This window comes from Aotus nancymaae, unplaced genomic scaffold (assembly GCF_030222135.1).
Source record: "Aotus nancymaae isolate 86718 unplaced genomic scaffold, 86718_ANA_hifiasm-v0.15.2.pri h1tg000027l, whole genome shotgun sequence".
Classification (NCBI taxonomy): Eukaryota; Metazoa; Chordata; class Mammalia; order Primates; family Aotidae; genus Aotus; species Aotus nancymaae.
In genome coordinates, this window is record NW_026988440.1 from 2,739,191 (window position 1) to 2,766,199 (window position 27,009).

General features: G+C 43.7%; 2 protein-coding genes across 6 annotated transcripts; one reads left to right on the forward strand and one right to left on the reverse strand.

The window, feature by feature from the left end:
* Positions 1-79: 79 nt before the first annotated feature.
* On the forward strand, positions 80-11,632 carry TRIM10 (tripartite motif containing 10). 5 transcript variants are annotated; one of them, XM_064380633.1, is made up of 8 exons: positions 80-1,606; positions 2,785-2,880; positions 3,392-3,622; positions 4,598-4,620; positions 4,932-5,047; positions 6,342-6,374; positions 7,735-7,910; positions 11,302-11,632. In XM_064380633.1, exons 1-8 carry the CDS (start codon positions 1,178-1,180, stop codon positions 11,584-11,586), a joined length of 1,389 nt encoding a protein of 462 aa, XP_064236703.1. In that variant the 5' UTR covers positions 80-1,177; the 3' UTR covers positions 11,587-11,632. The 5 variants fall into 5 exon arrangements, with proteins under 5 accessions (XP_064236703.1, XP_064236704.1, XP_064236702.1 ...); XM_064380634.1 differs by lacking the exon at positions 11,302-11,632 and having other exon boundaries at positions 81-943; positions 1,288-1,606; positions 7,735-8,450; XM_064380636.1 differs by lacking the exon at positions 11,302-11,632 and adding an exon at positions 8,449-8,748 and having other exon boundaries at positions 91-1,606.
* TRIM40 (tripartite motif containing 40) lies at positions 10,616-27,009 on the reverse strand. The gene is made up of 6 exons (XM_064380637.1): positions 26,848-27,009; positions 25,655-26,304; positions 14,576-14,671; positions 13,462-13,677; positions 13,130-13,152; positions 10,616-12,960 (listed from the first exon to the last, which is right to left on the reverse strand). The coding sequence occupies exons 2-6, from the start codon at positions 25,997-25,999 to the stop codon at positions 12,732-12,734; spliced, it is 909 nt and encodes a 302-aa protein (XP_064236707.1). The 5' UTR covers positions 26,000-26,304; positions 26,848-27,009; the 3' UTR covers positions 10,616-12,731.

The following is a 27,009-nucleotide window of genomic DNA, read 5'->3' on the forward strand; positions in this document are numbered from 1 at the left end:
AGACTGTCCAGTACATGAATGAGCCCCCAGCCACACGTGTCTACTGAGCACTGAAATGTGGCCAGTCTGAATGGAGGCATGCTGTATGTGTAAAATACACACCAGATTTCAAAGGCTTTGCACAAATGAAAAAAATGTAAAATATCTTATTAATAACTTTTTATATGGATCACCTATTGAAATGATAATGTTTTGGAAATATAGGACTAAATAAAATAACATCATTAAAATTACTTTCTCTGTTTAGACTTTTCATATGGCTTCTAGGAAATTTTAAATTGCATATATGACTCGCATTGCATTTATGTTGAATAGCATTGCTTGGAAGACATACATTTGACAGCAAATTATTTATAGTCACTTACCTTTTTACTCGTGTGCCTTGGGCAAGCCGAATGACCTGGCTGGACCTCAGCTTTCTCATTTATAAAATGGAGATCCTAATAGCACTAATGTTGCAGAGCAGATGCAGAAATCAGATCATATTTTTAAATTGTTTATATCAATGTAAGATGTACTGTCATTGTAAGTAAATTCTGGCCATTACTAGTTTTCTTTCCCCTCCCCAGCATAGGGAATATTTCAGCCTCCTTTGAGGCTTGCAGCAGGCCAGTTGAGGCATCACCATTGAAGTTGCTGGTGCAGTGTACACCCTGGCACGAGGACCTTATCTGAGTCCCCACATTCTCATGCTCGCTGATGGGCAAACCCTGGACTGGCTGATACCTCCAATCTCTCTGGAGACAGCTGGCCACATTGCAGAAAGGCTGGAGTGGCATCTCCACTCTGTGACCCAGTCTCCCACCTGGCCCCATACGAATATTTGTTTTGAAAGTAGGCAGTTGGCATATCACCACTTTGCTTCTACTGGAGTGTCTCTGGATGGACAGAAAGGAACAGTCAACTCCTGATTATGGTCATCTAAGGTCAACTCTGAAATGCTGTGAGCCCCTCTTCCTTCCTCTCCTCTGCTATTTTCCGTCTCTGCTGTTGGCAGAAGAATAACACCCTGGCCGCCAGAGATGCAAGTGTGTGACAATATGAGTGCTGGTGCATGTTTCATATGTACCTGTGTCCAGCCATGTGCATATATGGGTGTGTGAGTGTGTGGCCCAGCCCTTTCCCCTTGGCCAAGCAGAGAGGGTGACTTTGAGGAAGCCATAGCAGCAGTACCAGCATGGCCTCTGCTGCCTCTGTGACCAGCCTGGCAGATGAAGTCAACTGCCCCATCTGCCAGGGTACCCTGAGGGAGCCGGTCACTATCGACTGTGGCCACAACTTCTGCAGGGGCTGCCTTACCCGCTACTGTGAGATCCCAGGCCCAGACCCAGAGGAGTCCCCTACTTGCCCACTCTGCAAAGAACCCTTCCGTCCTGGGAGCTTCCGGCCCAACTGGCAGCTGGCTAACGTGGTGGAGAACATCGAGCGCCTCCAGCTGGTGTCCACACTGCGTTTGGGAGAGGAGGATGTCTGCCAGGAGCACGGAGAGAAAATCTACTTCTTCTGTGAGGATGATGAGATGCAGTTGTGTGTGGTGTGCCGAGAGGCTGGGGAGCATGCCACCCACACCATGCGCTTCCTGGAGGATGCAGCGGCTCCCTATAGGGTAGGAAAGGGGAACTGGGGGATCCCAGGGTGGACTGGACTAAGAGAAACAGCAGAGTTGTGGATTATTTAGGCCACCCTGAGGCCAAATTCTTTTTCCTTACTTATGTGATCACCCAGGCAGTAGACCAGGCATGGAAATTTGTGTTTATGTTTTTTTTGAGTGTGTTCTGTGTTCACTTGCGGCCAACAGATAATGGGAGTTCAACAAATACTTGTTGAATGAATGAGTGACCAAAATACAAGTGTGTGTGTCTGTGCCATGGATCAGGTGTGTCTGAAGTTTGTATTTGAGGAAATGATTGTACAAACAGTGTGTACATGTGTTAATGTTTGCATGTTTAGAAGTGTGTCTGGTGTGTTTGGGTAGGAGTCTGAGTGTGTATGTATTTGAGTGTGTAAGTGTAACTGAGAGTTGCTGTTTGCAAATAAATTCGTGTTTACATATATTCAGGTTGGGTAAATATATGTGGAATGTCATTTTATCTGTCATTAAATGAGTGTGTGCTGGTTTTAGTTGTTTATGCATTGTCTATGAATTGTATTTTAGTACAAGTCTGGGTGTGGATGTCTTAACTAATTAGCAATTGATAGTAAGAATTCTAAGGTATCTTTGAACACACATATTTATTATGTGTGTGTACTATTCCTAACTATTCTGGAGCAAATAATTTTTAAAACAATTTATCAATTATTTTTACATTACCCAAGTTTCTTCTCCCTTCTGGAGTCATACACAGGTAATTGATTCCAGTAACAAGGGAGGGTTGTTATTTGCACATGTTTCTTTGGGATGAGTTGGAAACTTGGAATGATTTCAGTGCAGGGCATATCAAGCTCAGGACTGACCACAGACACTACTTACCTGAAGCAAAACAAAGTAGGATGTTTAGCCTGAAGGAAGACTCAAGTGGGAAAACCAAGTCACAGCCTCTAATGGCACAGGATAAAGGGGGAAAGTCCTGATCAAAAGTCTTTGAGACAAATGAAGAGGAACAAGACTCAAAGGGAGTCTGTCAGGGCATAAGCTGTCAGGGCGGAGAAGGCTTGGGCATTGTCAGCTAAGGAAGAGACTACTCTCCTGGAGCCATTTCATTCCTGGAGGCAGAGGGTCAGATGACATGACAACCCTGAACAAATCATTTTCCATCTTGAGTATTTTATGTTCCTTCTCCCTAGGAACAAATACAAAAGTGTCTTAAGTGTCTAAGAAAAGAAAGAGAGGAGATTCAAGAAATCCAGTCAAGAGAAAATAAAAGGATACAAGTCCTCCTGGTAGGTCATCACCCCTCCCCAGGGCCCCTCCCCTTCCTCAGGGTCCAGTGTCTTCCTGAAACTGAGGCAACATAGATTATAGGGCTTTGAAGTTATTATGAGTTTAAATCCTGACTCTGACACTAATTCTATGACCTCAAGCAACTCTCCAACTTTAGTTTACTTATCTGTAAAATGGAGAGTAAAAATCATTGAATTACTGTAAACATTAAACCAGATCACGCCTGTAAAGTAGCTCAGGGCTGTGCATATAATGTGCTTTTCATACAAGACAGGAGGTAGGGTGCCCCCACCACCTCCCCTTACACCTCCTCTGAGCCCTACCCCTTTTAGAAGCTACAGCAGATGGTGCTGAGGCAGTACTATGAATCTTGCTCCCAGACATGGGATGACAGGTTAAAAGGAAACCATGACACAGTTCCAGATCTGCCTGGGGACAGGAGAGGAGGAGGAGGAGCAGGGGAGAAGGAGGAAGCAAACTTTCTCCTGGGCTCTCCTCCTGCCCCCTCAGACTCAGGTGTCTACCAAGAGACAGCAGGTGATTTCTGAGTTTTCACATCTGAGCAAGTTTCTAGAGGAACAGCAGAGCATCCTCTTAGCACAGTTGGAGAGCCTGGATGGAGACATCTTGAAGCAACGGGATGAATTTGATTTCCTGGTTGCTGGGGAGATCTGCCGGTTTAGTGCTCTGATTGAAGAACTGGAGGAGAAGAATGAGAGGCCAGCAAGGGAGCTCCTGACGGTGAGGCCTGAACCTGCACCTGCCCCACCTGTGCTGTCCTGTGGCTCTTGCATCTCTGCCTTGCCTAAGCCATGTCTCCCTCTGTAGGGCAGGTGGGAGGTGGGTCAGAGGATCAATAGGTCTCAATTCTAGTCCTGCTTTTCCAAGAGTTCCTTGGTCACTTTTTGCTCTCTGGTCTCCATCTCTCCATCCCATCATCTGCCAAATAGGGAGGATACCTGCCTTAAATATTTCACGTGGCTTTTGTGAGGATTCAACAGTAAGATGAAAGTGAAAGTAGCACTTTGAAAAGTATTGAGTATGCTGCAAACCATTCTCTGTAATGTAAACGTCACCATCCATCAGTCAGTCAGGAAGTTTGTCCTAGTCTATTTGACTTCCTCACACTGGAGGAAAGACATTAGGGTCCCCACAAGGCATTGGAAAGGCAGCATGACTTAGAAGGATGCCCTCAGGACTGAGAAACAGAAGACCTTTGTATGAGACTTACCTTTGCCTCTAATGAGCAAGGGAAGGTCATTTCACCACCTTTATCTAAAAAATAAAGGCTTTGGGTTCTGATTCCTAGAGATGGGTAAGTCCTAATGCTCTGTGACTTCTAGCCCTGTCCTTTTCCTGTCTAGGGCTAGAAATATATTTTGTCTTTTCCAGTCATAAAAAAAGTAGGAAGAGCCTAGGCAACATAACAAAACCTATTTCTACAAAAAAAAAAAAAAAAAATTAGCCAGGCATGGGCACATACCTGTAGTCTCAGCTACTCAGGATGCTGAGGTGGGAGGATCGCATAAAGCCAGGAGGTTGAGGCTGCAGTGAGCCATGATCACACCACTGCACTCCAGTCTGGGCACCAGAGTGAGACCCTTTCTCAAACAAAAAACAAAAAACAAAAAAAAAAAAAAAAGGGAAAGAAAGAAAATAAAAGGAAAATGGGAAGGAGAGGCTGGAAACTGAATCCCTGGTATCTCTTTCTCCTAGGATATCAGAAGCACTCTAATAAGGTAAGCAACATAGTTCCTCTTTCTTTTCCCATGTAAAAATACATACGTGCACCACATGCCTAGATATTGCCATACAAATACATAACATTTTCACTTAAGGATGTAAATTTACATATAAACTTCAACATACTCAAATGCATTCTCAGGTATACCCATAGATGCCCAAAAGTGGGTAGTAGGGTTCATCCTAGAGGAAGTATGTCTGCCTGCAGAAAGTGGCACCTTCATGCCCTATTAGAAGACAACCGGCTGAGTCTGGAGACATTATTAAGGATAATAATTCCCAGACCCAACCATTTCTGTGCTCCTAGATGTGAAACCAGAAAGTGCCGGAAACCAGAGGCTGTGTCCCGAGAGCTGGGCCAGCGGATTCGGGACTTCCCCCAGCAGGCCCTCCCACTGCAGAGGGAGATGAAGATGTTTCTGGGTAAGAGGACCCCAGGCCTCCACAGAGCGCAGGTGGGCATCAAGCCTGGGCTTAGGAGTGGCCTCCACGCTCCGCTGCTGAGAGGTGTGACTTTGGCAAGGCTTAGTCCTTCCTGTGCCTTGATTTCCTTATTTGCAGATTTTTATGAAATCTGCCTATTAGGATATCGTGACAATGAAGAAAGATAATAAAGGTGAATATTTCTGGCAAAAAAGTTAAACTGATTTAAAAATATTCAACAAATCTGATCAGTGGACATTAAGCAATATGAAAAATAATGATTAACAATACATCATTCTTAATAAGTTAAAAAATCCCACAGCACCATTTGTAATACATGATAAGTTTTTGATAATGAACACTGTTAATTAATAGCCAGCGACAGTATTTATCTTTACTCTGTGGTAGCTGGCTCTTCCCTCCCTCCTCCTTGCTTTCCTTCTGCTAGCCTGGCTGTCAGAGTTGGACTGTCCTGTAGAGACTGCGCTCCCCTTCCTTTTCCGGAACAGGGAGTGGTGGTAGGGGAGTGGGGAGTGTTTGGAATGAGAGGAACGGGATATGGCTCTCTGCCAACCACTCCCTCACTAACCATGACAGAAGGAATGATGCCACCTATTTTTAAATGACTCACCCACAATGATGTCACCTTAGAACGACTTTTCCCATAAGTTCACTTCCTGCAAATACTTCCAGTGGCCTGACAGTAAAGGAAATTTTACTCTAATCAATGCCCCCGGCATTACTATACTATTAACTGATAGTAACCTTAACACTACTTTTTTGGACCCTGGTGGCAGAGGTGACCCTAACTTGTATCAACACTTATTCTGATTGTTTGGTCACCCTGAAGCTGACCTTTGACTCTCCCCAGAATTATTTCCAATAATAATAATAAATAAATGAACCCACTTCTCTATTCATTAAGCAGATATTTCTTGAGCATTTACTCTGTCCTGGGCTCTGCGGGTACAAAGGTGAGCAAGGCAGACACGATCCCTGCTTGCTTCGAGCTAGGGCAATGGGGCTCCCATCAGCAGCAGCAGCAGCATCGCCCAGGAGCTTGTTAGAAATACAGATGTTCAGCCCCACCCCAGAGCACCTGAATCTGAAACCGGTGTGTTTTAGCAAGTGCTCCAGGTGATTCTGATGCAAGCTTGGAACCACTGGTCTAGAGGATTCCAGCTTCATTCTTCTTGTCCCTTCCCTCTTCTGGGCCTCAGTTTTCTCATCGTCAAGTGTCTGATGGTTTTGTAAGACTAATAAAATATCACCCTGTTTTATTTCTTCTTTACAGAAAAACTATGCTTTGAGTTGGACTATGAGCCAGGTAAGCAGCCTATGTCAGAGTGGGAGAGAATGAGAAGTCTTTGAAAAGGAGAGACAATTTTGCAGGATTCTATATTGGGCACTACAATAGTCATAACATACATACATACATATACACATCATATGTATAGCATATATGCATAACTGTATATATACGTGTGTACATATGTATATTCTTGTCTGAGGGTCCAGCAGGCTCAGTTCTATGAATGACAAAACTCACCAGACAACCCCCAGTGTGTGTATAGAATACATGTGTGTATACATATACGTACACACACATATGTGTGTGTGTATATATGTGTGTGTGTGTGTTTGTCACATTCTTTGTACGGTTCTCAGGAGAACCATGAAGAAAGGACAAGCACACACACATACCACATTAGTGGTATGAAGCTCACATCCTGGTGATTCATGCACATGGAAATCCTGTTGAGTAGATAGAAAGATTAACGCAGAATGGGATAAGGTCCATCTGGGAATGCTTTCTGGATAAAGGGAACTTTGATCTGGGTTTATAACCATATCTTTAGAACTGTGAGGAACCCCTGCTTCCTCTCAGATGTGATTTCACAGATGACAGAAGGAAGGTGGCCTGTGGGTGGGAAAGAAATGAACAGAATGGACCCTGCAAGGCTGTTGTTTCTCAGTCAACCAGCCTAAGACCCTGGGAGTCATGGAGTTGTTGGAGGGGGTTCTGTAACCCATGGATGGATCTGAATTTACAGAAGCTTCTCAACTTATGAATACTAAAGTAACAAAATGCAAGGCTCTGCAGAAGTCATTGGTGTTAAAATGTGGTCCTCAGACTCGGACAGTTTTAGAATTACTGAGGCAGAGTGAATAACCCGGGGGTGAGCCAGAGAGCCTGGCAGGAGGGAAGACTGTAAATGAGTCACAAGTGCTCTGGGAGGAAAGCGGGGAGGAATCATGAAGGTTGGACTGAAAGGAGAAATGTCTCTGCCCTCTGGGATAGAGATGGGAAGAGCGGAGAATGTGGTGTATCAGCAGCAGGAGATCCGAGCAGGCACACGCAGCTTTGGAAGCCAATCAATTTATGGTGAGCAGAAGAGCTTTCCCGAGGACCACATGGAACTAAACAAGAGCTGTCGCAACCTCTGAGGCAGGCTTCTCAGGCTTTCCATGTGCACGAATCACCTGGGCATTTTGTTAGGATGCAGATTTTGACAGTGTATATCTAAAAAGTTCCCAGGTGATGCCACATTGTTGGTCCACGTAGGGACTATATGTGGTTTTGGTAATAATAACACTAACGGGTGGGTCCCGGGGGAAGTTTCTAGGGCTTCCTTGGAGGTAACAGCATGTCTGCTGACACCTGTCCCTTTTGGTTATCCCCATAGCTCACATTTCTCTAGACCCTCAGACTTCCCACCCCAAGCTCCTCTTGTCCGAGGACCGCCAGCGGGCTCAGTTCTCCTACAAATGGCAGAACTCGCCAGACAACCCCCAGCGTTTTGACCGGGCCACCTGTGTTCTGGCACATGCTGGCATCACAGGGGGGAGACACACGTGGGTGGTGAGTATAGACCTGGCCCACGGGGGCAGCTGCACGGTGGGCGTGGTGAGCGAGGATGTGCAGCGGAAGGGGGAGCTTCGGCTGCGGCCAGAGGAGGGGGTGTGGGCTGTGAGGCTGGCCTGGGGCTTCATCTCTGCTCTGGGCTCCTTCCCCACACGGCTGGCCCTGAAGGAGCAGCCCCGGCAGGTGCGGGTGTCTCTTGACTATGAGGTGGGCTGGGTGACCTTCACCAACGCTGTCACCCGTGAGCCCATCTACACCTTCACTGCCTCCTTCACTAGGAAGGTCATTCCCTTCTTTGGGCTCTGGGGCCGAGGGTCCAGTTTCTCCCTGAGCTCCTGAGAAGGTGCAGTTACCTACCCTCCTCTAAGTACAGGACTCAAATCAACTCAAGTACCATGTGGACTTAATCCCTGGCTGGGTCACCTGGAAGACTTGAATAGAAACTACTGCTTTAGAAGATGGGATAGGGCCGGTTGGTAAGGGACAGAGGAGAGGACACTCAATCTACTGATCAAGACCTTTCGCCAATGCCCAGTGGATGGCCAGGGTACCTGGGGACTCAGGCTGCCGCCAGCTCTCCTCATCACCATTGTTGTCAGGCACGGAAGTAGCTGCATAGAAAGAGCACTGGATTTGGAGTCAGAAGACCTGGGTTCTTAAAACAGCCTTGTAACCAGTTGTGTGACTTTAAGCAAGACGTCACTTCTTTTCATCTTGTTTTCTTCCAATGATATTAGGGTTCATGTAATCACATTCTCTAGAAACATTTATTTCGTGTTAACCATGAACCAAGCAGTGTGGTAGCCACTGGTGATTTGAAAATATATAGAAAAAAAAAAACAACAACAACACAAAACCTGTTCTGTATCTGAAAGAGCTCTTGGGAAGACAGAGAAACATAAAGAGGAAATTACAGCACAGTGTGGTGGGTGCTATGGGAGGTCCAACCCCAGCATCATGGAAGCTCAGAGGAAGGGGCATAGCTCAGCCTGGAGGGAGAGGGTGAGTGGGGGGATCGCTTTCTGAAAGGGGTGGTCTAAAGGATGCCTATGGTCAATAAGGAAAAGAGGGGAAGAAGCATCTTAAGAAGAGGAAACAGCAGAGAACTGGCTGGATGACCTGTGACCCATGGAGCACTGGGGCATCTCCATTGTCTTCATGGACAGATGTGTGCCATCCCCAGCCAATAACACTCACTGCCTCCTTCCTCCTGGTGGTGCCCCTTCTGGCTGAGGTAAAGGTGCAGGACTTGGGGGCAGGGGGACATAAGGGATAGCCATAAATCATAACTCAAGGACCACACCCTACCCCTGGGGAAATTGTCTTCCTGATCAGCTGATTACCAATGAGGTCAAGAAATGGGATAGTGGAAGCAAATGGGTCGCAAATAGCTCAGCTGTGGGCTCAGAAATTGCTAGGTAAAAGAATTCCAGAAGGAGGCCAGGGCATAAGTTGGATGACCTGTGACCTTTAGCCTAAAGAGTGGAGACTACTGTAGTGACATCTGAGAAATGGGATGGAACAGTGACCATGTTTTATTTTCTAGTTCTTGTCAGTATTGTATTTTCTTTTGCATAATCATGCCTTTTGCTGACAGTCTTTTTAACATCATCTCTGTTTTCTCTGCTCAGATGTAAACTACACCACTCTATCATCTCCCTACTAGGTCTTCTGGGAGGAGGGGGCCCATCAGGGTGCAATCTCAAAGGCAGAGGGCATAGCGTGCTTAGGCCCAACCTTAGAATTCAACTGAGAAGTTCCACTGTTCATCCTTAGCTCAGCAGGTAAAAAAGATATGATCAGAAGCCAAGGATTAGCGACTGAATTGCTTTCCCTGGGAGTGTGCAGTATCTCATTAAAATGTTGTATATTCAAAAAAATATAGACACATCCAAGTGCCTATATAATGATAAAACATGTCCAAAGTACCCAAACCTGTGATTCCACTAAAAAGTAGATCCTATTTTTCTGTTTATTTTTGTCAGCTTTAGCTGTGTCTTTTAAATGGACTATTACCCTCTAAAATGTATGTGTATAAAGATCCTGGCTTGCTGCTGGGGAGCGTTACACACCTTGTGTCACTCTATCTTGGTAGCTAGCCAAGATCATGCAACCAGTTAATCCGTGTCTGACCTAAGGGCTCTTAACCGCTGTGCTGTACTGCCTCATTCAGAGATAGATACCTGCATGGGTCCTAGTGATTATTTTAATGCTGGCTACACCCCACAAGTGACTTGGTTTCAGAAATACAATTTATATTTCTTTTTAAATTCTCTTCTTTTCTTTTAATAGTTATATGTCAGTGAAAACAATTTCTATGTCTCACATTGAGGAATAAAACTGCTCCTAAGTGAAAACACTGATGTTGGTCTGTCAGCACCTGCTTCTCCCCTAGGGTAATTTTCCTTGAAGTTTACTTGCTTTTGGAGTATGCAGTCAGCACAGGAGAAGTGGATACATCCTAAAACCTGGTAACTTCAAGGTAAGGTAGCTTAACAAACCTCCTTGCTCTGCTGGCCGGAAGTGGAACTCTGGGTTCCCTCCCCAGGAAGTGCTCAAGTCTAGAGGCCCCCGAGTCCCAGCTGCCCTTTCTGACTCTGAAGGGCTATTGCACACTTGTAACATCCACAGTTTACACCTCATTTTTCACAGCTTCCATGGTAGCAACACTTTCTATTGCAAAGAAGTGAGATCCACTCAAGTTAGTTCAATAATACGTAAGTTTATTTTAAGAACAGGCATAGAAATAAGGAAAATGGATTTTCCACCATGAGCCAGGCCTCATGAGAAGCTATGTCAAGGGTGAATGAGTTGGTGGGGTCACCACTCCTTCCTGTAGGAAGAACTAGAGATTCAAAAAATGTTGATAACAATAACATACATAGAACTCATTTTGGCCAGAACCCATAATAAATATTTGTATATATTATCTCGTTTAATTCTCACAACCACCCTGGGAGGTAGGTGCTGTTATTAATATCCCCATTTTGTACTTAAGAGAATTGAGATGTGAAGGTCAAGCAGCTGGTCTCAAATCAGCCGATAGTAAGTAGCAGAGTCAGCATTTGAATTCCGGTGCTTTGGCTCCTGAGTCTGTGCTCATGATCATTATGCAGCGGTATGTTGTGTGCCCAAGACCTACTGGTAAGAAGGGGGCTCGAGGTCCAAGGCAGTGTGAAGACTGAATCTTCCTGCGGCCTCTCAGCAGCATGGGTGGTGGACACCTGCTCCAATACATGGTGGCTACACATGCAGCTCTGATTCTCTGTGTCTGCTCTTCTTGCCAACTGATGACACTTTCACCATGGACCCCTTCTGAATCTCCAAGAGGACCTGATGGTTTCAGTTAATTACTATTGTCCCTCTTTGATAAGGCCTTTCTTGATAGGTGACCTCACGGACTCGATTGGCCAACCATCTGCTGTTGAGACACCCACCCCTGGCCCGATCATCTGTGGTCATGTCAGAAGGAGCCATAGGGGGCCTGGGTCTTCAGTATAACAAAATTCTCTCCTGTGGAGGGACCCTGCGGGCTGCCATTCTCCTCCCACTCCTGGTACAAGTTCTCTTGGTGACATTAGCTTCAGCTGGGATGCAGGAACTGCTAGTTGTCACTTCAGGGGTGTTCCTTCCCAAGGTTACAGAGGAATTAGTTGTCAGGACCGAGACCTAAACTCAAGTCTGACTCTGTAGTTTGTACTCTTTGCACCACCACATGGCCTGTTTTATTCTTGTGGCCATGTTTTATTCCTTATACCTCAAAGTACGGTATTGACTACTTCATCGAGGGCTCAATAAATACTGATTAAATGGTAATCGATGGCTCCTTTTAAACAGAGGATTAAGAAGGTCCGTTTTGCTTTCTAATTAATTCGTTTATACATACATTTAAAATTTTATTGAACACCAACTGTGAGCCAGGCACTGTTCTAGACATGAGGACACAGACAGTATGATCCCTGCTCACCCAAAGAAGTGAGGCTTATGCACAGATGACTAATATATAGTTGTATTCATTATCCATGGCTCCATAAAAATTACCACAAATTTACTGCCTTAAAACCACACACATTTTTTGTCTCACAGTTTCTGTGGGTCAGAAATTTTGGCACAGCTTTGCTGGGTCCTCAGCTTAGGGACTCACAAGACTGTAATCAAGGTGTTGGCTGAACTGGGTTCTCATCTGGCTCAGCTGGGGAAGAATCTGCTTCCAAGATCACTCGGGTTGTTGGTAGAATTCAAGCTCTTGCAGCCACAAGACTGAGGGCCTCTGCTTCTTGTTGGCTGCTCTTGGCTCCTAGGAGGGGCTCTAAGTGAGTTGGCCAACAAGAAGGAGTCCTATACAATGAACACAGTTGCCAGAGTTACACCCTATCACCTTTGCCATATTCTATTGATTAGAAACAAGTCACAGATCCTACTCACACTCAAGGGAAGGGGACCGAACAAGGTGAGGATCACCTTGGGACCAAACCAAGAGGAGAGGATCACCGAGGGGGGATGTCTTTGAGTCTATCCTCCACAACAATAATGAATAAATGCCAGGCAAGTGGTACAGACAACAAGTACTGCAGGAGCTCAGCTGGGCTCCATATGGGAGGTGGGGTCATCACTGGTGAGCTCGGGCCATCCAGATCCTTGGAGGATCCTATTTTAATGAGATTGCGAGAGAAGGGCACTACCATCAGTTCACAGGCAAATGGAGATCTCACAAATAGTCCTGGAGACCATGGACCCTGACCTCTGCAGTGGCAGCCACAAGCATGAGCCTGTCCTGGAAGGAGGCTGGCTATCATCCAAGAGTCAGAGTGTCAGGCATCAGGAAATGGGGACATGTTCAGGAGCTGGCAGGCCTGAAGATGCACTGGGTAGATCTAATGGGGGCCTGGGCAGGTTGGAGGAAGGAGAAAGAGGAGGCTTAGGTGAGCCTGAAGTGAGGTGTCCCAGAGATGAACAGGTCAGAACTTCTGAGGATGGCTGAAGAAACAATTCATTGACTCTTTTCCCCAACTGGGGATAAATAACCTCTAGTTTCTGTGGAGCACTCCTAGAAACAAAGAAATCCTTCATAGATTAATATATATTCATATATTCAATTGGCCATGTAGCATGAAGATACAAAAGCTAACAGAGCAGTGGGTCTCCTTGACCTTGTGCATGTCTATGTTGTGTGGGTTTATATGCACATGTGGGAAAGAAGAAGGGACAGCTCATACCTGTTCAGTAAGTCACTGGCATTCTAGGAGAGAGAAGAAGTGAGAATCATAATCGGTTCTCAGGTTCCCATCACCTCCAAATTCCTTTCCCAATTCACTCTTAGAGGCCACTATGGGGTCCCACCTTGAGAACTGGGGGAACATAGCAACACCCCTGTTCTGTACCCATTCTGCTGCAGCAGCACTCTGTAGCCAGGAACAAGCATTGTCTACCACAAATCACCACATATCACATGGGCCCCTCCCTCTTACACCTCCCAGAAGGGTGATGCAGATGGGCTGCCTACAATCCGGGAGAATCCCAGCCCTTGGGGAGGCCTCAGGGTATGCACCTTCAGGGTGTTAGTGTCTAACTCCTTGGCCATCCTCTCCAGATCAATGACCAGGTTGCTGAGCTGAGTTACTGCTTTGGAGATTCTGGCCACTTCTGCTGGCATGTGTTCCAGCTGGCCCGGCCGCTGCTGAAGGAGGTCATCCAGCTGTTCCCTAGTTTGGTGCTGCCTCTCCAGCTCAGCCTCCAGCCTGTGGTTCCCGTAGTCTACCTGAAACTACAGGAAAGGGGCTCCCTAAGACTCCGTGTCAGGTGGCTCCCTCCTGGCCCTTCACAGTCTCTGAGTATCTGAGCAGGAAATGCTGATTCCTCAACCCTCTTCCCCTTAGAGTGTTTCTGCTGTGTGTCACAGGTACTGCAGAGGCAGCTGTGGTTCTCGTAAAGGCAGGGACACCTCCCCTTTCTGCCTCACACTGAACATCTACAGATGCCATGTGACAGGATGCAAAGGTAGACTGTCAGAGACAGAAACAGAGGCCTATGGCTTGTGCAGTAATTTTCAGTGGAGGAGATACTAGTCTCCTTTGATCCTTACTGTGAGCCGGGTAGAGCAGGACTGGTTATCATTTAACATATCAATCACATAAAGATCAGAGGGCTTAGATGGCCGGGCATAGTGGCTCACGCCTGTAATCCCAGCACTTTGGGAGGTCGAGGTAGGTGGATCACAAGGTCAGGAGTTCAAGACAAGCCTGGCCAAGATGGTGAAACCCCATTTCTACTAAAAATACAAAAATCAGGCAGTGCGGTGGCAGGCACCTGTAATCCCAGCTGCTCAGGAGGCTGAGGCAGGAGTATTGCTTGAACTCAGGAGGCAGAGGTTGCAGTGAGCCAAGATCATACTACTGCGCTCCAGCCTGGATGACAGAGCGAGACTCTTAAGACTCTGTCTCAAAAAAAAAAAAAAAAAAAAAAAAAAAAAAAGATCAGAGTGCTTAACCTGCCTAGGCCACTTACTTAGCAAATCTTGATGCCAAGACCAACACCCAGGGTTCAGCCTCCATGACCATCTGCCCACATCAGGCTGCTCCAGGGACAGACAGATGTGCAGGACAGTAAGTAAGGGCCCCTGAGAACACTCCAGGTAGTCCTTCCCAGGAATCTGAAAAACCCACCTGCAAAGTCTGCAGTTTCTCCTCCTCCTGAGCTTTGAGCCTCTGAAGTTCCGCGATGTCTTTTCTGAGCTTCCTGCTCCGGCGGTTGAGTCGTTCCTAAAGAGACAGACACCTGCTTGTCAGACTGGGAGTGAGGGGGCAACCCCTGGGGAGAGTCAGTGGAACACGGAAGGGAGCCTGATCCCAGGATGAAACTGATGTAAAATTCTGCCTACAAAGAAATGCATTTAGAGCATCATGGTTGGAGTAAGGAACTTGAGAGTTTATTTATTGGATAATGGTGGGGAAAAAAGTAATGGGTATTTTTTTTTTACAGGCTTATTACTACAGAAAAATAACAGCTAGCAACAGAACCATTTCTACTTGACTTCAAGGTGCTTTCTCTCAACATATGAAAGTTATATGACAGTCTTCTAGCACTTCTTACTATTTTACATTAACAAGCAAAGCCAGTAGGGAGAGAATTGCCTTAAAGAGGAGATGGTGGCCGGGTGTGGTGGCTCACGTCTGTGAACCCAGCACTTTGGGAGGCTGAGGCAGATGGATCACGAAGTCAAGAGTCAAGACCAGAGTCTGGCCAAGAAGGTGAAACCCCGTCTTTACTAAAAATACAAAAAAAAAAAAAAAAAAAAAAAAAAAATTAGTAATAGTATCCCAGCTACTTGGGAGGCTGAGGCAGGGTAATTTTTTGAACCAGAGAGGCGGAGGTTGTAGTGAGCCAGGATTGCGCCATTGCACTCCACACTCCAGACTGGGGAACAAGAGCAAAACTCTGTCTCAAAAAAAAAAAAAGAGGCGATAGCAAGCCTCTGCTACCGCTGATCCCTGGTCCTCACTAGGATGAATGACAGGCAGAGCCCTTTACTAGGTGTAAACCCATAGCCCTGGCCGCAGTGCCTTCTCCCTCAATCTTAAATCAGTATCTGGATAGGTCACTGTGTCCTTGAAGCTATGAAGATAATGAATGATTTGAGTTTCTAAAAAATTTTGCTTTCAGGTTTTTGATGACCTATAAGAGAAGCAAAAATAACAACAAATGCTTTAAATGGCTGCCCATGGTTCAGGGAGGTGGTTGGAGGGTGTATGATAAAATGGAAAACAAAATGAGAAACAGATTTGTGAACTAAAGAGCAGGATGCACTGTTAGCTGGAAAGTGTGTGTTTCATTAAATCTTTCCCACTTCAGATTTTTTAAAAGAATCTTTTTTTGAGGAGATTTTGTTGATGTACTGGTAGAAGTCGGGGGATGGAGAAGACAACTGAAAGTTCTTTCTGGCTTGAGACTTTGCTGGTGAAATCAAGGTCAAAGGACTGTGTGTATGAGGGGTGAGCAAGGGCATTTGGCAAACGAAAAGCTGCAGTAAGCAGAGAAGACAGTGATGTCACCATGAAGTTACTAAAAATGTGTCACATCACTGGGTGTTACCTGCAGGCATTTCTCAGCAGAGGGGGAAATAAAAAGTGATAGGAGTGGGAGGTAATAAATGGGCAACATGGATGTTGCTCATGGGTCTTGCTGAAGAAGGTGGCAGGCTGGGTTGGTATAGAATTGTTTGTGTGAGCACATGAGTTCAGGTCCTGAAAAGCACAGTCTCCACCCCTTGCATCTACTCTCTTTCTGCCCTCACAGTCAAGTCTTCTGGTCTTGCTCTGTTCACGTCCTCCCTGTCATCATTCCTCAGCCAGCCGCCTTGTTTCTCATCACTCCTTTCAGGCATCTCTCTCCAAGGTCACCTGGGATCTCCAGCCACGAAATCTGCAGGTGCCTTTTTGGACCACCTCTCCACCCCCATCCTTCCTAGACCTGTGCCTTCTGCCACTGCTTCTTCGCCTCTTCATTTTTCCTGTAAAAAGAAGCCTTGAAATTGTCTCCTCAACCCTTTTCTATCTCAAACTATGTCCTTAGCGTTCCTTTCTGGAGGCTTCAGATGTTATAATTCCAAAACCAAATCTTTCTCCCCAGCAGTCCATCTCATGCTTCCAACTGAGAGCTAAGTATTGCCTACTGCCCTGTTGGCAGCTCAAAATCGATACTGTCAAATCAAACATGCTGCCCCCTTCCCCACCCTCTTCTGCAGTCCACTCCTCTTGACCTTCATATTTCCGGCACTGGAGCTGCCATTGTGCCTGCCATTCAGCTTAAAATCTGTCATATTTCACCTTTGTTGATGTTACTCCTCCCTTCAAAATGGCTTCTGATTAACAAAGATAAGCCCAAACTCCTTCACCCAGCATCCAAGGCACCCTGTGACCCAGCCCGAGTGGACATTGTCCCGGATTCTCTCTCTTCTCCCTCCTCGCTCTCTTCACCAGCACACAGCATTGCTTTCTGCTTCCTGAACACATGCGTGCAGCCACACCTCCTCATGGCCTGTCTTTTACTTCCCTCTGCCAGAATGCTTTATGTTTCTGCCTGTCAAATTCAGACCTGTTAAGGTCCAGTTCAAGAAGCCACAGTCCTATTATCTGGCAGTTTAAAATGTAATAAAGTCAACTACAGGCACTGTGTAAATGAAAAAAGAAGGCAAAGATAACAGCAATAAAGATAAAAGCATAGAACAACTGAAGATAATACATTCATATCATTTACAATATTCAAAATGAGTAAGGAAAGTCCTCTGTTTCTAAAAAATACTTTTTCACCAATTTTTGCATTAAAATATTTAATGGGTGCATAGCATATAAATAAGTCACTCATTAGAATTGAAAAACCAAGTTCTATACACTTCCACCTACCAAAATATTCCTTAGTGAAATAAAGACAAATTGAAATCTAGAAAATAGTCGAAGGCCTGTCTTATCTAAATGAATATTTTAAAATTCTGTCAGACATTCAGATTAAATCATTAAATTTTAAAAATCTGCCAAAAAAAGGGCATTAAACAGACAAGAAGTACCTATCCCTGACATTAGAAGAAAAAAGAAAGAAAAATTAACAGCTTCCAAAATGCATGCTCCTTATAGAACTGTGTCCCAAAATGTGGATTTACAATATCACTCACATGATTATGATCTAGAAAATGTCAGAAAAATTTTAAAAAATGTATGAGTAAATACATGAGCTCAGCAAAGAACCTCATTTGAATCTTCAAATACAAATTGTCAAAAAAATAATGTTATAAAATATATAGGTACCCTCAACAGAGTCAGGGCACATGAGGTTTAAGTAGAGAAAATTTAGTATCTGATTCAAATGCATAGTGGAAAGCTTTTAGTGATGTATCTTGGTACTGATTGAGAAGACTAAATAAATCCCAAAAGTTATGATTTTTAAAGTAATCAACAAATTTAATGCAATAACCATTAAAACCTTAGGGAATGCTCTGTAAAATTTAGAAACATTGTAAAAAAGCACTCATCTTAATGAACTGTTAGCAAAAATGTAAGGTAATAAAAATTGTTAAATGGCAAAAATGCTGCTAGATTTAAAAATAAACCATCAAGTAACGTGTTTCAAATAATCATATCAGAATAACAGAAAGAATAATCAATGGACTAGAATAAAAGAAAAAAAAACCCATCATAAGAACTTAATTTATGCCAAGCGAGAAACAACACGTAAATGTGGAAAGAACTCACTATTATAGAAATGCTTTGGGGACAACCGGATACCAGAATGAAGAAAAATTAACATGGAGTCATCCTTCACACAACATACTATATAAAATTCCAAGTAAGCCAGGAATGAATAAACCTTTAAAAATAAAACAGAGCAGCACACTCATATTAGACAAATTTCTGTGTATTTAGAACATGAAGATTATATTGTAAAAAAGAATAAAACCAATTTAAATACAATTTTCTAAAATTTTGCCCAAAAATGTAATTAAGAAGAAATAACAGAATTAAAAAAATGCACATTAAAAGACTGGACGTGGTGGCTCAAGCCTGTAATCCTAGCACTTTGGGAGGCAGAGCCAGGAGGATCACGAGATCAGGAGATCGAGACCGTTCTGGCTAACATGGTGAAATCCTGTTTCTACTAAAAATACAAAAAATTAGCCAGGCATGGTGGCACATGCCTGTAGTCCCAGCTAGTTGGGAGACTGAGGCAGGAGAATCGCTTGAACTGGGAAGGTGGAGGTTGCAGTGAGCTGAGATCTCACCATTGTACTCCAGTCTGGGTGACAGAGCAAGACTCCGCCTCAAAAAAAACAAAGTGTAGGTTAAACACAACTAATGTAGCCCATTAACCAAAAGATAAACTACTTTGATGCAATCATGTAGAATTTATGCCCTGATTCTAGGGGAAAATGCAGACATCGAGTCTTCAGGGATAAAAGCCTCACCACTAGCATTCATAATCAAGCAAAGTAAAACAATGTACATCATCGTCACTCACTCACTAAACCAGCAAAATACACTGACGTGATTGACGCTGGCATTGGTTGGTCAGTGAGGAAACAGGTATACAAATAAGAATTTGTAGATTTTATAAATTTTTCAATCTTTTTAGAGTATAGTCAGGGATTATGTGATTCTTTAAATAACATAATTTGTAATAATCTACAAAGTTTAATTTAAATAAATACAGATACAGTGAAAAAATCAGTTAAAAAAACTCCTTGATTTCAAAAGTATACTCTCAATATCCATGAGTACACATAGGGTCCACCATTACAATCACTTCTTCAGAAATACCCTCAACTCCTTAACCCTCTCTCTCTATTACTTTTCAGACAACTCCTTATCCTTGGTAAAATGTATCATCACTTCTTGTTGGCTGTCTGTCCTCAGGCAGCCTCCTGAAACATGTTAAACATTTCAGACTTCAAGTTGGTGCTCCATGCTGTCTGCTAACCCTACATAGTTTCTCTTGTGAGTTCACTCTCCCAGACTACATCACACCATCTTTCTTTTCAAACCTTTCACATCCATCCTGACCTTACCCATACTGCTGATGCTCCCTTCTCACTTACTACTGAGAAAATAAAAACCAGAACAAAACCTGCATTTCCAAAACTGCAAAACTACGTACACTTGCAGACACCTTCTCTTGTTCCCTATTACTACTATGGAAGAAGTGTGCCTCCTCTCAACCCAGCTCCCATGCCTCTGCCACCACCTTACTGAAGTATTAGCATCATTCAATGCAATCTATTGTCATCTCTTAAAATACCCTTCTGTCTTAGCAATTGGGACTCCATTACCCTTGTTTTTCTTCTGCCTTTCTGGCAACTCATCCTACATCTTCTTTGCTGGTTCTCCTCTACCTACATCTAAATGATGGCCTTTCCCAGAACCTTACCCTGAAACTTCTTTTCTGTCTAGCCTCTTTTAAGCCTATTACATCAATTCCTTGGTTTCTTGGTTATCTGTTTCTTTATTTGAGACAGGATCTTGCTCTGTCATCCCGAGTGCAGTGCAGTGGTAAAATCACAGCTCACTGCAGCCTCACTCTCCTGGGCTCCAGCAGTCCTCCCACCTCAGCCTTCCAAGTAGCTGGGACTACAGGCATGAGCCATTGCACCCAGCTCCAAATTGTCAAGTTCTTTTTTTTAAAAAAAATCCTGCTAATTTCACTTCATTGTTGTTGTTGTAGAGATAGTGTCTCATGCTGTTGCCTAAGCTGGTCTTGAATTCCTGGGCTCAAGACATCCTTCCACTTCAGCCTCCCAAAGTGCTGGGATTACAGGTATGAGCCACTGTGCCCACTTTCCTTGGATTTAAATATTGTCTTTGTCCTGACAGATCTTTGTTCTAGGTTATAGGAATATGACTCTGGAGATATAGCTTTGTGACCCAGTTGCATATCTAAGATCCTATTTTGATGTGTCTTAACTTGGACTCAATTTGTCTTGAATGAAACTCTTGATGTTGCATTCAAACCTGTTCTACCAAGTTCTTATCTTTCACATCATCCACTCAGTTTCTCAAACCAGAAACTCATGAAGTTGTCTTTGACCCTTCTCCTTCCTTCAATCCACTTCTAATCTATCAGTAAGTCCTGTCGAATCAAACTCTGATGATAAATTCTTCAAATATAACAAGACTTCCCAGGCGTGGGCATCTGAATGCACTCCCTGCCGCCCAGTCTTTGCACTGGTCAATTTCTCTTCTTCCAGCCCTCAGCTTCAACATCACTTCCTCTATGAGGCCCTCACTGACTACATGGACATGGGCCACCCGTTACTGTCTATCCCAGATCCTTGCTTATTTTCTTCCTAACTAATAAAATGTTACAGCTCTTTGATTACTTATTTGTGTCTCCATTACTAAACTGCAAACTCCTGGTGGAAGGAATGGTATCTGTCTTCACTGATTCCTGGCATATACTGCAGTTTCTCACACACAGCAGGAACTTATTAAGTTTTTACTTAATGAACAAATGTAATCATTATTTATTTGTTTTAGGTTTCTTGTCATTATTTAAAGTCAGATTTGAAGCAAGAATTATGAATCATCTTTGTACTTCCTGCAATGCGTAGCATGACATCTAACACAAAGTACAGACCTGAATAAATCATTTAGTGAGGGGAATAAATTTCTCCATCTTATGCTGCCTCATCGGCAGGTGAGAAATCCCCCACCCCACTCTCTGTGGACAGTGTGCCTAGAGGAAATGATGTTAGAACTAAGTAGAACTTTGCAAAATAATTTTTAAAAAATTCAAAAACTGGCTTTTTGAATTATTTCTCTACCTTTCCATAGTCATTTCCAATATGGACTTCCCACTTTCTTATTTTATATCATAACATGTGAGATCCAAGATGGCTGATGATTAGCAGCTCGGGCACGTACCTCCCAGTGAAAGCGCAAAGAACGAGAGGACGCCACACTTTCAGACGAATATTAGTTGCTCACGGACCAGGAGATTCCCAGTGGAGGAGCTCCACGGGTCACCAGGGCGACTCTTGTGGCCGACGTGGCGGTTTTGCTGGTGCCTTAGCACGCCAGTTCTTGGTGCAGAGTCCGGAGATTCCCGGGCAGAAAAGCACCATCAATCTTAACACCGCTGTTTTGGCCGGCTCAGTGGATTGCTCAGATTTCGGCGCAGGGAATCAACAAGTTGGACGTCAGAGACCCAGTTAGAAAGTCGGTAATTATAAAGACGACAGACGGACAAATATATAATGAAGGGAAGAAACCAGCGTAAAAAGGTAGAGAATACTCAAAATCAGAATGCCTCTCCCTCTACAGGGGATTGCAATTCCTCATCAGTAACGGAACAAGGCTTAATAGATTACACGTGTGTTCCAATAACAGCAGCAGGTTTCAAAACGTGGGTGATAAGAAACTTCTGTGAATTAAAAGAACTTGTTCTAACCCAATGCAAAGAAACTAAGAACCTTGAAAAAAGGTTTGACGAAATGTTAACGAGAATGGACAATTTAGAGAAGAATATAAGTGAATTGATGGAGCTGAAAAACACAACACGAGAACTTCGCGAAGCATGCACAAGTTTAAACAGTCGTATTGATCAAGCAGAAGGAAGGATATCAGAAGTCGAGGACCAGCTCAGTGAAATGAAACGAGAAGACAAGAATGCAGAAAAAAGGATGAAAAGGAATGAGCAAAGTCTCCAGGAAATATGGGACTATGTGAAAAGACCTAATTTACGTTTGATAGGTGTACCTGAACGTGATGAAGAGAATGAATCCAAGTTGGAAAATACTCTTCAGGATATCATTCAGGAAAATTTTCCCAACCTGGCAAGGCAGGGTAATATTCAACTCCAGGTAATACAGAGAACACCACAAAGATATTCTTCAAGAAGACCAACCCCAAGGCACATAATCGCCAGATTTATTAGGGTTGAAATGAAGGAGAAAATACTAAGGGCAGCCAGAGAGAAAGGTCAGGTTACCCATAAAGGGAAACCTATCAGACTTACAGCAGATCTCTCAGCAGAAACCCTACAAGCCAGAAAAGAGTGGGGACCAGTATTTAACATCCTTAAAGAAAAGAACTTTCAACCCAGAATTTCCTATCCAGCCAAACTAAGCTTTATGAGCGAAGGAAAAATTAAATCTTTTGCGAACAAACAAGTACTTAGAGAGTTCACCACCACCAGGCCTGCTTTACAAGAGCTTCTGAAAGAAGCACTACACATATAAAGGAACAACCAATATCAGCCTTTCCAAAAATATATCAAAAAGCAAAGAACTTTAACACAATAAAAAATTTACATCAACTAATGGGCAAAACAGCCAGCTAGCATCAAACGCCGGTATTAAACTTATATATATTTTAATTGGATAAAAAGCCAAAACCCATCGGTATGCTGCATCCGGGCCCATCTTACATGCAACAATACACAAAGACTCAGAGAGAAGGAGGAAGATTTACCAATCAAACAGAGAGTAAAAATAAACTAATAAACAAAAAGCAGTAGATGCAATTCTCGCCTCTGATAAAGTAGACTTTAAAGCAACAAAGATCAAAAGAGGCGAGGAATGACATTACATAATGGCAAAAGGATCAATGCAACAAGAAGAGCTAACGATTCTATAGATCAATGAGATAGAAAATTAACAAGGATATTCAGAACTTGAACTCAGACCCGGAACAAGTAAACTTAATAAACATTTATAGAACTCTCCACTTCAAATACACAAAACATACATTACCACCTCACACCTATTCCAAAGGTGACTATATAATTGGAAGTAAATCACTCCTCAGTAATCGCATAGCATTTCATAGGTTTAAATTAAATATTGGTTGGCTGTTTGTTTGTTATCTTCTTCCCTTATTCCTTCCTGACTACATCATTAAGTATAATTATCAGTATAAAAGAGGTTTTCAATACCCATTACTAAATTGCATTCTAGCCTGGGCAAGAAAGCAATACTCCCATTCTCTCTCCCTCTTTCTTTTCCTTCTCTGTCCTCCCCATTCTCTCTCTCTTTCTCCTCCTTTTTCCTCCTTCCTATTCTCTCTCTCTCTTAAAAAAAAAAAAAAAGTTGGCTATACATAAATCTGCTGAATTTCATGGACCATATTTGCTATAAATCAACCAGGGCATTAGATGCTACCTTGATGATTCCTAAAAAAAAAAAAAAAAAAAAAAAAAAAAAACAACATGTTCTCCAAAAGCCAAGTATCTCAAAGAAGATTTTGGAAATTCAGCCTTCACTATTGGATAAAAAGACACCATGTGAAAATATTGTCAATCATCCAGTCAAATTCTAACTGGGTTGGGGTCAGGGGAAAGGTTGATAAAAAATTCTAAAGCTAATTGGCAAAATAAAGATATACAAGTATCTGCACAAATTCTGAAAAATAAGAATATTGTGAGGGTTCTATCAAAATATTTGACATTAAAACAGATTGTAAAGATAAAGTGCCTAAAATACTTTGGCTTATAGACAAGCATAGACAGAATAGAACAAAACAGAGAATCAAGGAAATATGGAATAAAATATGCACATATGGTGTATTATAACATTGGCATTCAAATCAGTGGGGAAACTATATGAATCATTCAATAAATGGTGATAGGACAAATGATTATAACTTGGAAAAACTAAAGTTAGACTCCTACCTTATGCTCTCACTGAAATATATCTTGGATAGTCTATATCCTCCAATATATATGTTGAATGATATTCATTAGAACATTCTGTGTAATTTTTTTTTTTTTTTGAGATGGAGTCTTGCTGTCGCCAGGCTGGAGTGCAGTGGCGCAATCTCAGCTCACTGCAACCTCCACCTCGTAGGTTCAAGCGATTCTTCCGCCTCAGCTTCCCGAGAAGCTGGGACCACAGGCACGTGCCACCACACCTAGCTAACTTTTTTTTGGTACTTTTAGTAGAGACGGGGTTTTACCATGTTGGCCAGGATGGTCTCAATCTCTCAACCTTGTGATCCGCCCGCCTCGGCCTCCCAAAGTGCTGGGATTACAGGCGTGAGCCACCGCGCCCGGCCATTCTGTGTAATCTTAAAACCAAACAACAGCTTGGAAATAACCCAGTGTCTGCCAATTTATGGTACATTCATAGAATTCAATACCACACAGTTGTTGAAAAGAATTCAGAAGATCTATACACGCTGATGGGAAAATGTCCGAGACATACTTTTAGATAATGAAAGTTTGAGTTACAGAAAAAAAAATAGAGAATCCTTTGAGTGTGTGTGTGTGTTTTAAGAGTGCATTTATAAACACTCACATTTTTTGGAAGGATGTACAAAAATCTGACAGTGGTTACCTCTGAGGACTGTGAATGGAGGGAGAAAGGAAGACAAATTTTTAGTCTTGACTTTATACCTTTCAGTGCTTTCTGAATTTATTATCTAGAGCACGTAACTTTTGTCATAGAAAATTTAATAGAATAAGATAAAAATAGGCCGGGCGCGGTGGCTCAAGCCTGTAATCCCAGCACTTTGGGAGGCCGAGGCAGGTGGATCACGAGGTCAAGAGATCGAGACCATCCTGGTCAACATGGTGAAACCCCGTCTCTACTAATACAAAAAATTAGCTGGGCACGGTGGCGCGTGCCTGTAATCCCAGCTACTCAGGAGGCTGAGGCAGGAGAATTGCCTGAACCCAGGAGGCGGAGATTGCGGTGAGCCGAGATCGCGCCATTGCGCTCCAGCCTGGGTAACAAGAGCGAAACTCCGTCTCAAAAAAAAAAAAAAAAAAAAAAAAAAATTACCATAGCAAAGAAAGGGAAAGAAAAGAAAAGACAAATGCAGAAGGAAGAGAAAGAGAGAAAAAATTATGTACTAACTTTCAGGTTTTAATATATCGGCAGGATAATTACTAGTGTATATAAAACCTGATTACATTTCTAGCCAAGTTTCTAGTATTATCAACCAGGAATTCACACAGTCTTAGTCCTGAAAGCGTTTTGCATTAGTTAGTACAATTACTTCATTCTACAGATGAGCATATTGGGACCCTGACGTCACAGTGACAGTGTTCTCTTTTAGACAGACTCACATTAATGTATTGGAACATCAGCCTCAAAATATACACAGAAAAGCAAAGACAAGGGTCCAAAACAGGATGAAGAGAAGAAACAAAGAGAAGTGTCCGTTGTCGAGCTATTCTGAGGTGCCAGGCATGATGAACATGTAGGATGCAGTGCCTCAGGGAGGCGGGGGCAGGCCCTGGCTGCTGTGACCCGGGCTTACCTTGTAGTGACTGAGGGCATTTTCAATGGTCAGCTCACGATGAGATGTGTGTTCAGGGGACACCAGGCATTCCACACACAGAAGAAGTCTGCTCTCCTCACAGAACCTGCACACCCTCTTCTGGTGGTTGAGGCAGATATAACCTGTTCCCAGCACCTCCTCAGAACAGGGCTTCCGGCAGAGGGGGCAGCAGATGACCCCGGAGGCTGAGGCCTTCTCCACATGCTGTTTCAGGCACACTCGACAGAAGAGATGTCCACATTTGGTGCTCACGGCCTCCTTCAGCCTCTCCTGGCAGATGGGGCAGACACCCTCCTCCTGGGTGTCCTTATGCAAAGGGATCATGGCCTTGTCCCCACCCTGTCAGCCTCCTGTCTGCAGGGCCTCCTTCCTTACTGGTCTTTGGAAGCCCCGTGGCCCTCAATAGTCCCAGATAAGAAGGCCCGGTTGGAAGGAGGAAGCCCTGGAGCAGCCTGGAGAACAGGACACAGCCTCTAACTTCAGGCAATTGCCCACTCTCCATCAAGGACGCCGTGACATAGACCACAGAAACCACAATTCTGCACAAGTTTCAGAAATAGCTTATCAGCTTTCACATGGACCCCGCAGTTTCCTTGTATTTGTCAAACTTGAAATTATTTTTCATACACCTAGAGGAAGCAAGTGATGCAATAACTAACTCTGTTTTCCTCTTGAGAGCCTTATGTGAATATTTTTATGGGCCCAAAATTAGAAGGGCAAGGTGTCAATGTCATGGCCAAAAGCCAGATCACCATAAACTTACAATGTGAATCTCCGCTGATTTGCCATCAGTGGAGAGAGTTTGGTAGGAGTTTGAACTGTTTTCTCCCACAGTGTCACACTAGACGGCTCACTGCTGCCCATTCCTACCACCAATCATCACAGCAGCACCCCCATCAGCTGGTCATTCTCCCAACCAACATCCCTCCCAGGGTCATAGAGATTCCACACTGAAAGGATGAGAAAGAAAACAGGACACAGAAGAGACCAGAGACTTGTGTAATGTTTGAAGCCACTTTGTTCCTTGCTGTCAAATCACCTCCAAAGATGACCCAAAGAAGGAAGTCCCCACCCCACCCACCACTTCCTTTCACACTGAGCATTCACTCTCATTCCCTCATGCTGCACCTCTTGCCTAGTCCCCCTCCTGAAAAGCTTTCTTAGTATCCTACCTCAATTTCTTCTGCTATAACTTCAGATCATTTTCTCCGGCTCCAGACCTGGAGAGATGGCCAGCAGGTGAGTGGTTCTTAAATCATGCCAAACATATGTGTTCATATGTCAGTAAATCTCAGGTGAGGTGGAGAGACTCACCCTTTCCTAGAAACACTGCA

Bases quoted from the DNA above. Each gene is read 5' to 3' on its own strand.
- TRIM40 (XM_064380637.1), bottom strand. From the start codon at position 25,999: ATGATCCCTTTGCATAAGGACACCCAGGAGGAGGGTGTCTGCCCCATC. The intron at 14,672-25,654 runs GTAAGCCCGGGT...CTGTCTCTTTAG, and splicing joins ATGCCCTCAGTCACTACAAG to GAACGACTCAACCGCCGGAG. The intron at 13,153-13,461 runs GTGCATACCCTG...TCTCTCTCCTAG, and splicing joins TAGACACTAACACCCTGAAG to AATGCCAGTGACTTACTGAA.
- TRIM10 (XM_064380632.1), top strand. From the start codon at position 1,178: ATGGCCTCTGCTGCCTCTGTGACCAGCCTGGCAGATGAAGTCAACTGC. The intron at 4,621-4,931 runs GTAAGCAACATA...CTGTGCTCCTAG, and splicing joins ATCAGAAGCACTCTAATAAG to ATGTGAAACCAGAAAGTGCC. The intron at 6,375-7,734 runs GTAAGCAGCCTA...TTATCCCCATAG, and splicing joins TGAGTTGGACTATGAGCCAG to CTCACATTTCTCTAGACCCT.